This window comes from Sebastes umbrosus, chromosome 8, assembly GCF_015220745.1.
Source record: "Sebastes umbrosus isolate fSebUmb1 chromosome 8, fSebUmb1.pri, whole genome shotgun sequence".
In the NCBI taxonomy this organism is placed as follows: Eukaryota; Metazoa; Chordata; class Actinopteri; order Perciformes; family Sebastidae; genus Sebastes; species Sebastes umbrosus.
Genome location: NC_051276.1, coordinates 9,058,026 through 9,071,374, shown reverse-complemented (window position 1 = coordinate 9,071,374; position 13,349 = coordinate 9,058,026). Strand labels below are relative to the sequence as shown.

At 42.8% G+C, this 13,349-nt stretch overlaps 1 protein-coding gene across 5 annotated transcripts in view; it reads left to right on the top strand.

Annotated features, from left to right (window-relative positions):
* Positions 1-13,349, top strand: part of LOC119492522 (tight junction protein ZO-2-like) — a 79,481-nt gene that overhangs the window by 29,630 nt on the left and 36,502 nt on the right. For 2 of the 5 annotated variants that reach the window (XM_037777018.1, XM_037777017.1), the window contains exons 1-4: positions 867-1,296; positions 9,061-9,114; positions 11,750-11,874; positions 12,965-13,067. In XM_037777018.1, the coding sequence (XP_037632946.1) occupies positions 1,063-1,296; positions 9,061-9,114; positions 11,750-11,874; positions 12,965-13,067 (516 nt within the window). In that variant the 5' untranslated portion in view covers positions 867-1,062. Of the gene's footprint in view, positions 1-620; positions 771-864; positions 1,297-9,060; positions 9,115-11,749; positions 11,875-12,964; positions 13,068-13,349 lie in introns of those variants that run through there. The other 3 variants (XM_037777016.1, XM_037777015.1, XM_037777019.1) reach the window with 3 other exon arrangements.

Here is a 13,349-nt window from a genome sequence, read left to right as displayed (position 1 = left end):
CATTGTTTATCTGTCCGGCTGCAACTTTAACTTTCAGACAGCAACATCTGGAGAGTGGTTGTACTTGACCAGTTTAGAAAAATAGGTTGTAGCAGTCTGGGCCCAGCACCCTACTGGTTATTATCCATCAGTCCAACAACTCATCTATCTCAGAAGTTTGATATTTGTTGAGGTTTATATACGATTGTTGACTGATATGCGCATCAGATTTAGAAACGATCCTGATTCTCAAAGATTTTCACGTGGGTAACAAACCATTGGTACGGTATGCACACATTTCATGAATCAGAATGTTCTTATTTTGTTCATTTTCAATTGCTAAAACTGAATTTAAGAGAAAAAAATACAAAACAACCTTGAATGAGGCCCAACGATAAGAAATAATGGTAACTAAATGTTATGCTGTGCTTCTTTAGGGAGTGAATGTAGTTACAGTAGAAGACAGTCCTCACTAATATGGTATAACAAATGTGAACGCGAGTGTTTGAGTAAGTGAGAGTCAGAGAGAGAGAAAGAGAGATAGAAAGAGAGAGAGAGGCAGAGAGGAAAAGCAGCAGGATAGTGTGCAGAGTGACAGACAGAGGGAGGAGGGAGGACAGGCGGAGAGAGCTCTGTTGGGCAGTTCTCCAGCCTGTCTCTCCCTTTGAACCTGTGGATCCCGCTCCTACCTGGCCATGTCATCCGGCCTGTGCAGGAAGTGGAGGAGCGCGGTGCGAGCGCTCAGGACTCTCCGCGGGACGGGAGCAGCAGTAGGAGGTGGAGGAGGCGCTGTGAGTCTGCTGTTATTTTTAGTCTCTCTCCTCCCTCCCAGGGCTAGGCTAATCCGCCGCCGCACAGGCTTATCCAGATTGGAGGTAGGACACAGAGGCAGGAAGGTTAAGCGCTTGCTCCTGTGGGGAAGCTGACTTTCGGTTCGTGATGCCGTCCAAACTACCCAAACTGAGCAAAACCATGCTGAAGCAGGATTCTTCTGCTAGTCAGGGCTGTGGGTTTGACAGGGCAGGGGGACCACAGCCGCTCGGCTCGCAGGAGCACTGAGGAAGCTCCTCCTCTGCTAGAGCCATGAGTCTGGAGTGGCTGCCGACCGGCTGCTGCGCCGGCTACCCCAGCTGGCATCGGTGCAGGCTGGCCGAGACGGGCAAGATTACGGCCTCAGATGGCCGCAGGGAAGGGGGAGGCGGAGGCGGCGACGGTGGGGGGACCAGGATCCAGCTGAGGGGGCTGGACACTGAACAGCTGAAAGGCAGCCTGGTGGTCCTCTACGCACCTGCTGGGAACTCCTGTCTGCTCAGATTGGTGGGACATGCATGGATGGGTGGATGAATGGATAGATAGATAGTGGTGTGTTATATCCTCAAGGGTGTCTGCTGCTTTTAAACGGTCTCATAAGTTGAATTGTTATGTATTCACTTTGATTTATTAAAAATTACAGGCATAAAGGTCTGTAACATGGTGGATTTAAAGATAGATTGACGGCTGGAATATGCAACTGGAAATAATACGATCTTTAAAAAACTTTCTGCTAATATTCCTTAGTGGTTTTTGGCTAAAGTGACACTAAACAAAAGACTACTTGGCTATGTTGTAGATGACATTTTGAAGGTTATATTATACATATATACAGTATATCGTTCATACATATTTGTGAAGTCTACAGTACAGCTATTGATGCTTTATGTAAGTATTTTCGTATTTACTGCTTCATGGTGAATCAGTTCAAAGACTCTCAACCTTAAATATCTAGTAATTACATTAGAATAATATAAAGTGTACTGATTGTGCAGCTTCTATGTGTTTTACGTTTGCGTAACGGGTGTGAGTGTATATTTTCTTGCAACTCCAACCACTGAACTTCTTCCTTTTTGGATATAACAGTAAAGTTGAATTTGATTTGGTCTAAAAGATGAAGTGAGTGTTTTATCAAACCGAGAGGACACAGTGTTGTCAGTGAAATAGAAGTCCACCATCTTTCTGTTCTCTGCTCTTCTTCAGTGTAATTAGTGCACTACTCATTGCAGAGCAATTCTCCATGTTAATGTCACTGATGAAAAGCATATTTCTTGTTTCTTTTTTTGTTGTTTTTGTTTTTTTCTGACTTCATCTCTGTCGTATAACATTCTGTAAATCTGCCTCGAAAAATTAATCAAATCACTCCAAATAAATCGTGATTATACAAATCTGGATATGCAATCAAAAACGCCCAACGGGCCGTGCAGTATATTCAACGTTGTAAAGCTGTCATGCTCTTGACATTTTCATGTGCCAGAAAATTGCTTGAGCACAGCAGACATTTTTTTTTTTTTTGCATGAGTGAGAAAGATGTGATGAGTGAGCTGCGAACAGTTGAACTACGATGTGTGCTGCTGAGTTGGTCAACTTGCTGCTGGCTGCCAGTGCTACCTGTGCAGTTTGTCTGGATGTCACTGTGATGTACTGTATGTGTGTGTGTGTTTGTGAGTCTGTGTGTGTGTGTGTGTGTGTTTGATATGACAGAGAGGCAGTGAAGCACGGGGGGACTCTGACACTGAGTGACATTCAGTGATGCTTACATTTGGTGGCATTTAATAATTGTGTGCTCAGACAGCAGAGAGGCAGAGTGTGTGTTTGTGTGTGTAGAAGAGAAAAAAACTGTAAATGTCAGTGGCATGCATGTATGCATGTAAGTGCTTTGGTATATGTTGTTTCTCATACAGCCCATTCTAAGAAGATAGATGATAGAAATAGAGCTTTTCTATGATTTTTATCATAGAAAAGCTTTTGAGATATTTTGATTATGTGAAATGATTGTTAAAAAACAATCATTGTGCGTGCGTGCGTGTGTGTTCCCCACCGACTAGTGGTCGGAGGGTAGCACCCACCCTCTGATTCTCCCATGGATGTATAAAGAGAACTGGATACAGCATTGTAGGCGGCTCCTGTTCATTCCTATGAGAGTTGCTCAGTAACGCATGAAGCCAAAATGGCTCGACTGCCGAGTGCTAAAGTACCCGGATCTTCCGGTGATCATCCGTATCCACTGGGCCCATAGAGCAGGCGCAGTAGCGTTTCCTTTAACTCCGCCTCCCAGCCCTCGCTTCAGCCCTCGGTCTGGGTCTCATTCACATGAACGGAGGATGGGATATAAGTCTGGATTTGGCTATTGGTGCATTTTACAACTTTTAGGAGCTAATGATTTAAATGAGTGATATTCAAGTGTTCATACTGGGAAGTTGATTTACCTAAAAAAAAAAGATCTCTTTCCCAATGTAAGTCTATGGGAAAAAGTATTTTTGGTCCCAATGGCATCACGTGACAGACACATGAAAATGTGCTTCAAAACCCGGCGCAGTTTTTGGGGGCTTGGGTTCTCCCCCAGTTTAACACTGTTAGCTCTGTCAACTCTGTTGCCGTCGTTTGCACTGTTCGTGCTGTTTGCACCGTTAGCTGCTAGCTGCCGGATCAGCTGACGCCATGTTGAGAGCCATGTGGAGGCAATCCCTCAATCATAGCTATGTAGATATGTTCTGAATTTCAAATTTAGCACCTTAAACAAAGTAGTGATAGCGTTTTCACGTCATTAAACAGATTTATATTTCAATAGTGACTATCTCCGCCAGGCATAAGCCTGTGGGGGATAATGTGTTCGGTTGTATGTGTGTGTGTGTGTGTGTGTGTGTGTGTGTGTGTGTGTCTCTCTCTCTGTCTGTTCGCTGCTAATCTCTCGTACTGCTGGCCCATCAGCCCAATATTTTTGTGCTCATTTATGACTGTATACTCAAGGACCTCTGGTGGTTGCGGTGATTCACAATTTTGAAAACCTATTTTATTGACTGTTTTATTCTGTCATTGGCTGCTGACTCTTCACTTCTCTTAACCGGCCCGTAGGGGCCGCAAGTGATCAACAACTCCCTCAGTAGTAAAAGGTATTTCCTTCAATCAGCTAGGCTAAAACAAGCCTTACCTAGTCTGCTGCAGGCCTCATGTTGGCCTTTGTCGTGGCTCAAAAACTGACATCCATAGAAAGGTTTGGTCTCATTTTGAACCGGAGCATCTGCAGATCAATTCCATACCTGATATGTTATTATGCACTAAAGTTAGACAATACAAGATGAAATAAATCCCTGTTTTTGTTATCTTTGCCACCATCTTGACTGTAAGGGAGCCGGGAGGGACAAGTGAGTGAGAGAGGGAGACACACCTGGTGGAGATCTGCACTCTACTGAATGCACTTTTCTAGTTTGTAACAGTTTTGGAAGCATAGACTGTTTATAAGAAGTGGACGTAGTCACCTTGACGTCACCTATTGGTTTGTGGACCGCCAGTTTGAAGCATCGGGTTTGGCATTTCGGCCGTCGCCATCTAAGCTATTTGCAACCAGAAGTGACACGAGAGGCTGGAGATAAGTTCAACCGAACACTGAATAAGACATTTTTAGGAGACCAAAAAAGTTATAATTAACTTTCATAAACTGAAAACACACTGTGAAATGGTTAAAGTTGTAAGACACAAACACGGACGACTCCCAGACCGGACAACGCCGTGGTAGCGACCTGTCAATCACAAGGTAGCCCTGCCCCAAAGCATCTCCTGCTTTATCGTCTGTTTGACTCTAAATGGGACCATGATTTACTAAATGAACATCATGCTGTATTGAAGAAGACTTGAAACTAGCGATTGAGACCATGAACTCATGTTTACAATGTTTGCTGAGGTAATAAATCAAGTGAGAAGTAGGCTCATTTTTCTCATTGACTTCTATACAATCAGACTTCTTTTTGCAGCCAGAGGAGTCGCCCCCTGCTGGCTGTTAGAAAGAATGAAAGTTTAAGGCACTTCCGCTTTGGCTTCACTTTTTCAGACCCCTGAGTTTCCCCGTGGTTGGAAGGCACAGACGAATAATATCGTACTGCTCTGAAGAACCTCTTGATAGGATGCCCAGAATAAGTCAAAATAAAATGCCATAAAAGTTAAAAATAAAAAGTACAAGAAAAAAGGCTAGATGAGGACATAATGTTGATGTTTTGGTTTTTGTAGTTGTTAGTGGTAGGACTATATTCATCCACCAAACGGCATGTTGGCTGCAGTGAATCCTGGACCTCTTGTTTTTGAGGCAGCTGTTCTGAGCATCGAAGCCACAAGGTGGTGGTTCGCCAAACATTTTGTTAAAGCAGAAAGCTGTGACGAAAGAAGTGGAAAGTTCAGACAATAACCTGCAGCTCTTCCATTTTAAACTGTCAGTTGCAGCATGATGATGTAAACATGTACAGTACACACAGTGGAAGTAAGTTGAAAAGTGTAATTCGTCTTTCTGTTTCATTGACAGAATGAGTGTCAGACGGCACACTGAAAAACTAAAACTAAAATGGTAAAGCAAGAAAAAAAGAAATGAAAGCTTATGCTGGCCACAGTGAGGTGATGATGATGATGATGATGATGATGATGATGATGATGATGAATGTGCTTGTTGGAGGAAGCAGCAGCTGGATATAGAAGGGGTACAACCACAGCCTGGGGCCGGGGTTTGAATGTCAGTCGGAGCTCCTCTTCAGTAATGAGACAAAATGGGACAGGTGGTGTGTGAACCTTTGGGAAGCTGCTACATGTGCCTGTACATTCACACCTGCCCAGATGCTGATGCTGCAAGATATTACTCTTGAGACACCCTGTCCATCACCTGACACTTGAATTAGCGACTGGCTCTGTGGACTCAGTTTGTCAAATATACCATCCAGACGACTTTAATTAGAGTGTGGGACATCCAGCTGTCAGTCGCAGCATGTAGCCTTGTATCTGAGCAGAATCACCATCGTGGTCTGCTGTAACTTATTATGCAGTGTCTGTTGGGTGTCTCTGCTGTTCAGCTTGAGGGGAGATCTGTTCACACTCACACATGATGGCGTGTGCAACATTATAGAAGTAGCACGTAAGCTGAAGGTGGATATTTTTCATTAAATGCAGCATACCGTGCCCATTGAATGTTTCCTGAGAGACTTCAACAAAGTTTAACTGAGAAGCCGTAATAATGATGTGAAAATGCCAGATTCTTATGCTGACAAACATAATTCATCTTTAATATAAATTAATCGGCAACTCTTTTGAGAATCGGTTAACCATTTTAGTCATTTTTCAAGCAAAAACTGCCAAATCTTCTCAGATTTTAGCCTCACCAATCTGAAGATTTTCTGTTTTTTTTTTTATTGTAAAGTGAATATCTTTGGGATTTGGACACCAATAAGCGTTGGTTGCAGCTCTAATATTAACTGAGTTGCTGCACATCTGAGTGCCTGAGTGGAGAACACACTGAAGCATTTACCCAATAGGAACTCTTCAGGAACCAACGGTGCATACGAGGGATGTCAACCGTCAACCACCGAGAACATTTCTGTCCGGTTACGCATGTCGGTCTGTAGGATAATTTACGGTTTATATGATAATTTAACCGCCGAAAGGATGCTTCTGCACCCGACTTAACCAATTGAGCTGTTCAGACAGGACGCATCGTGGCAAGCTCTGCGGCGCTGGGCCCGGTGTGTTTGTGCAAAACAGCTGGACACACATACATACACACTACACACACTAGGCTCCGGCGCCATGGAGTGTGTGTGTGTGTGGGAGTCCAGCTGTGTAGCTCTCAACGTCTATGACCGAAATGTGCTGACTGTATGCAAGAATTCCACTTTTTATCTTACGTTTGATTTCATTTTCCTACACTTAATACTTCTCTATACCAGCTGTGCATTAGAAAATACTTAGTTTGACATTCAGCATACAGCCTTCACAGCAATATTTGGGCCAGTATTTGAGGATAACATAATCCTAATCAAAGCCAATAGTAACATTTTAGCATTGGGCACCTCACTGCCAGACGTTTCATTCTTTTTAAATGGAAGGAGAGCTGCCCTCCATCCCTCCCTCAGTGGATTAGAGAAATGATGCAGACGCTAGAATTAGAGAAGATTACACATACAGTACAGTCGGTGGCTCAACCGCAGATTTGACTTTATCTTGGCAACCTGTCTCATTTGTGGGATTTTGCACTCTGATCATTTCAACATTCCTTAAAGGGTAACTTTGGTTATTTTTCAACCTGGACCCTATTTTCCCAACTTATGGCAACAACAATTTTTGAAACTGGTCCAGTATTGAGGGATAACACTGCAACGAGCTGCGAGGGCACATGAGTTCAGTGCTTGTTTTTGCCACTGAGAGACTCCGATTTTTATTATTAGTGGAAAGAACCCTACAGAGCTATAAAACGTTTGTCTTTGCCTTCTGCTTGATCCAGTCTGTTTTTATTGTGTTCCAAGTCCCGCTCAAGGAGACGTCTCATTGTGAAATCTGAATATCCGAATACTCTAACTCAAATAAATACGGTCGTTCATCTAATTCAAAGACCTCATCCACATTGTGGAAATCATCTAAATAGTCAGCCATGACATTGAGAACCTTTTAAACAACACTAACCTACGCTTTCTGTACTCCAACACAACAAACTCTGCCCGGCTGTCACTCACGTTTCCACCATGGACCTATTGCTCTATTCCACCGTTGTCTTCTGGCAACACGTCACCTCGCCAGATTTCAGAACGAGAATTCTTCTTGAGCGAGACTCTTCCCATAATGTCAGACACTTATAATAACAATCTGAGCCAGTCATAGCAAAAACAAGCGCTTGTAGTGGATATAAATGACGGTGCCAGCTTGCCCCAATAGGATTACACTGCAGCTCGTGAGCAGCTGCCATCTACAGCGCTCTCCCTCAGTACTGGACCAATTTCAGAAACTGTTGTCCCTATGAGTCAGTTAGACACAACAACATGGGAAAGATATTTTGATTGTATTCATGTATGTTTGGACCCTCTTTTGTAATGAAAAAATAAATAAATAAATACATAAATTAAAATGAGTAACCCTTTTAAAAAATAAAGGAAAAGAAAATACTTAAAGAGTAACTTAACAGCAGGCTGAAAAGCCAAAACGTGTTTCACTGCTCTGTCTGGTAAACCAGCATCGCTGTGGTTGGGTGTGGTCAAGGAGTGTGCTGATGTCAGCCGTTAACAGTGATGTCAGTGTTACGTTGCTCTTCAAATGGCAGAAACTACCATACTTACTCTATACTATATGTTTTCATGACAGCTTGCTTATTATATCCCGAGACTGGTCCTCTGACGACATGGACAAGCATCATTTTCTGCACAGCTCATGTAGGTTGTGAGGTTTTATTTTTGGAAAGCACTGACTCCAATCCAGACCAGTCATTTAGTGAAATGGAAAAAATGTTTTGATGCCAGTCTGATCTTCTTCAGGATAAAATCATTAAAAAATACTTACCACACTTGCATGTATAAAAATAGGCTGATAGGCTCTATGATGACGTGTGTGTAGTAAACACCTCAAAAAGAGCATACAGTGTAGTATACACAAGGTGCCTCACGGCCGCAAGAAGTTAATGATCTTCTCTGGAGGTAATGATAAACCATTCAGAGAAACACAGAGGATGAATAAGCCTACTTGGAACTACAGGAGGCAGAATGAGGGGAGGAAAAAAACAAAAAAAAACAACTCTTCATCACAACCTTTTCCTCCTTTCCTCCCTCTGTGCTCTCCTAATGTCTCTCATTCATGGCTCTTGTTAGAAGCAGCTGAAGTTGTGTGTGTGTGTGAGAGAGAGAGAGCAATGAGTTGGAAAGAGATGAGGGCAGATGTCTGTTGTCCAATTACAATTCTACAGGACAACACGCGGGCTGCTGTGCTGCTGTTATTGACATGATACTAACTGTTCTTTCACAGAGGTCGGCTCAGTTCACACACGCCCTTTTCCTCTGGTGTTTGTGTGTGTGTATGTGTGTTAATCTGGGTTAGTCTGCTCTCCACTTGTATGTGCTCAGCCCCCAGTGAGCTACATATATGTTCTTACTTTAGTATATTATTGGATGATTCTTTACAAGATCTTTGAATGTCTTTTTAGGATTCGTTATTTACATTGTTTGCAGGCCTCATGCTATACTGAATGAATTGTGTAGCTTGTGTCGAACTGCAGTGTTTGCTAACCGTGCTGTGGTGTTTGTGTGTTCCCTACAGAGCTCAGGGATGGAGGAGATGGTCTGGGAGCAGTACACAGTCAGTTTGCAGCGGGTGAGTTCATTCACTAATCCATCCATCTATTCATCAACCTGAAGCATCTGGGGGGGACCAAATACTGCATTCATCAATCTCCCAACATCTGACAATTTACCCCTGATAAAGCACAAATTCATGGTCTTGAACATCCTTTCACATTAAAACCTTCATTACTTTTTTTCAATAGAAAAAATTGGATCCGCTTACTTATTTTCAATCTACCGTGCATGAGTCTTCAGTTCTTAGTCCCACACTCCCTCCGTAGTGTATGCAGGGAGGGAGGGAGGGAGGGAGCAGGAAGGAGATAAACTTAACCCGAACGATTCATCTTAAAGCGAGACTCCGCAGCCTCTGACTGCTGCCACTAGCGGTTACAGGACCATTTAATTCTGCTGATATGGAAGCAGTGAAGGGTAGCCTACCGCACTATTCTGACGGGAGAGTAACGCCACGCAGGGAGAACACACTTCACAACACAAGACAAGACCGGCACAGAGAGGAAAGGAAATGTCTTCAACTGAGGTGAAAAGACTCAACGTTCCCTTTTTTACTGTTGTGACATCCCTTGTCGTGCGTTATGGCTGATCTGACTGCCAGGATCAAAAACATCACAACACTTAAAGCTACAGTGAAACAGAAGTCAGAGCGTCTTTATCTTCTGTACTGTGAGTATTCCCCAGTGAAACGGAATATTTGAGTGGTGTACAGTTACAAGAAGGATTTAAATCAAATCCTTTGCATTTGATTGGACCGCTAAAAAGTGGGCGGACTTAGAATGTAGCGTGATGTGAAGCTGCTAAATTACAGTCTCATGGCTGCTAGAACAATATGAGACTTAACTCTGTAGATAACCAGCTAATAATAATAATAATCCTCATGTTGGACCTTCTGCTACAATTTTCAAGGTCATCAGCCTTTTCTTTCAGGAGAGACAATTGTTTTTCCATCTTCTCCGTGTGGCTACAATAGGTCGTGTCTAGAAGGTAAACCGCCAAATTGCGAAATCTGATCTGAGATCTGCAAAAACTCTCGCGAGACTCGCTGACCGACGACTAGGGATGTCACAAGAACTGATACCTTGGTACCAAGTCGATGCCAAAATTTTTTAAAAAGTGACGGTACTCTTTTTCTACAGTACCGAAGGTACCGTACGATGTCTGTAATGTTCATTGGTAGTGATGTGACAGTGAGGAAAATTTTCCCACCGGTTAATAAACTTGTGACAACACCGGTGTCATTGATTACACCAGACATTTTACAAGAAAAGATGATGGTCAACATGTGCAGAGTGCTGACTCTGATCTTTACCGTCGGGTGGCGGTGTGTCTGGCGTCTCCGGTAGCGCTTTTGCTGCGGGGCTCCGCTGCGGGGGTCTACCTGGCGCCGCTGGTCTGTGCACACCGGCTCTGACAGCTTCATCCACCTCGCGGCGATTACCTCATTAATTCGACAACAAATCCTCTGCTTCTGCTCCCACTCCTACTACTCTGAGATGACGGACCAGATGCGTTCATGGTCAGTATGTGTATGTCCGTCGTCTGACTATCGATTGATAACATGCCGCTGATACGCCAAAATTAACAAAATGAGTAAATTATTTTTATTTATTACTTAAAGGCTACATTACGTTTTTTGTAATGTTCAAATGTTTTTAATAAAAGAGTATGTGTTGAATTACATGGGATTTATTGTGGGATTTTTATTGTTTTTTACCGTGGTATCGAAATTGGTATCGAGAATCGTGGAAATTCACTGGTTTTGGTATCGACTACTAGATTTCTGGTACCGTGACATCCCTACCGACGACCCATCCTAACCTTAACTATTTTAGATCAATGCCTAACCTTAACCATCCCGCAAGAGTTTCCCCAACTTGTGGGTTCCCTTCTAGACACTACCTGCTACAATATTCGGTAATGTTGTCTTCATTGGCGCCCACACGTGTCTCCAGCTTCTGGACTTTTCTGGCAGTTTCAATCTTGATCAGCGATTTTTGTGCATCTGCCGTCATCTTGTCGGTATGTTTAAGCAGGTCCTCTTTACTCACATGGATAGCTTTTAATAGTCTGTCGTGTGCCTCTTAACTGTCTGCCATGCCAGCAGGGTTAGCTCTGTGGCTATCAAGGCTTGTTTTGGTGTGACCAGGTTGTTCACCTCGCTTTTTTTTTGCCTGAGGCTTGCCATGCATCGATGGGTAGAGTGAACGTATAGCTAATAAAAGGTAACTGATCAGGATAAAAGTAGTTCTAAGAGTTCAACTTTGGGAGCACGCAAATGCATGTCCATACCTGTGACATCACCGGATGTTTCCCCCCCCCCCACCACCCCCCTCCCACGACTTCTGTGGAGTACAAGGAGGTAACACTTCATGGAATGGAAAAAAAAAAAAACATTGTCAGTGAGTATAATCACAGCAGCAATCATTGTTCCTCTAAAATGTACTAAGTAAAACCATGAAGTGGTTCATACAGGTCATTTTAATGACACAGGGTTATCATCGGATGCAGTATATTTGTCAGCATCTCTGTGACTGCCTGGTGGAAAGTAAACGACATCGGTTAAAACTCTCACAGCAGTTTGTCTTAGTGTTATCGTGAGTCACCTTCAGTCTGACTGTACTGTGTTTACTAATTGATTTACTTCCCTGTAGGACTCTAAAATGGGTTTCGGCATAGCTGTGTCAGGTGGGCGTGACAACCCCAATGTTGACAACGGTGAGACGTCAATCATCGTTTCGGATGTGCTTCAGGGAGGCCCAGCAGATGGATTACTCTTGTAAGTCTGTCAAACAGCGCTACAAAATCCTGCTCAGTGTTAAATGCTTCAACTGACTGAGTTGCCTGTTGTGTAAGGTTTTCCAGAAATATTACAAGGAAGTAAAAATTGGGAAATTGAAGAATTTTGCACAATATCTTACCTTTTAATACTGAACTTATGGCATGTTTTGGTTAAAAGTATGCCCATTTAATTGAATTGTAACCATGCACTGCATTCAGCAGCACTCTTCCATCATGATGGTTGACAGTGTGGTCTAGTTGGGCTGTTTGGGGGTTAGCTTTTGGCCCAAATTTCAAACATTTTGGGTCCCCTGGACTTCTGTGATTTTTATGCCTTCAATTTCGTTTCCGGTGTAGAACTCAGAAACTATTTAACTTAGGAACTTCAAATTAGGTATGATGGTTGACAGTGTGGTCTAATTGTGCCTTTTGGGGGTTAGAAATCCAGGGTGCCAAAAATGTTTGACATTTTTCAAAAAGGGCAAAACCTTTGGCTCTACTTTAGTAGGGGTCAAGCAGTGCGCGGGGGTATGTGATCCATGCTCACCTTTGCCTTGTTGCGTTATTTCCCCAAAATTCCTGTTAATTCCCATGGAAAGTTTCCACCTTGAATAATCCTGGAATTTTGCATCCCTACTGCTGTGTACTGGTTGTCGAATCCACAACCTCACCTCTACTACAAGTCACTAATAGTCACCCTGTACTTAACTCCCATTTCAGTCAACGCACTGATGAAATCTGCATGTCTGTCTAACATACAGCTGAGATAGCTACTCTGCAAAATATCTTGCTAATAAAATGGCTATAAATGTACTCAAAACAGCTTGTGCTGCATGAGCTAAGTATTTCATAGTAAACTAATTGTACAGAAAGTTCAAAGTACAACGTTTAGCTCATTGTCCCCTAGATTATCCATTAGCCATAAATCAATATAGGGGAAATAATTAGTTTCTGCAATCAAGTTTAGTATTTATGTATTGTACTGTATTATTTGTGAAAGATCATTAATGTTGACGTTATGATTTGTATTTTATTCTCACAATTATCTTATATTATTTGTGTGTATTGTTTGTTTTCTTTCCATCCAGTGAGAATGATCGTGTCATTCAGGTCAACGCCATACCCATGGACAACGTGCCTCATTCCTTTGCTGTGCAGTCCCTCCGTAAATGTGGTAAAGTGGCTAAAATAGTGAGTATGACACACACACGCGAAAGACACAGTGTCCTTTTTGCAGGGTTAAGATTGGTGACATGACAGCTCACAGTTCCCTGTTAGCAGAGTGACTCCACATGCAATGACAAATAGTTGAAATTCTTCAGTCTCTGGTTTTCTCACCCACCATCTGACAGATGTGGGAATTGATTTCCTGTATTGCCACTTCAAGCCCTCTCTCTGATGGACGGTTTTTCACTCCAACTTCCAGTTTAGACGTTCAGAAAAGCTACAAACACTTTTGTTTCCCGACGTGGT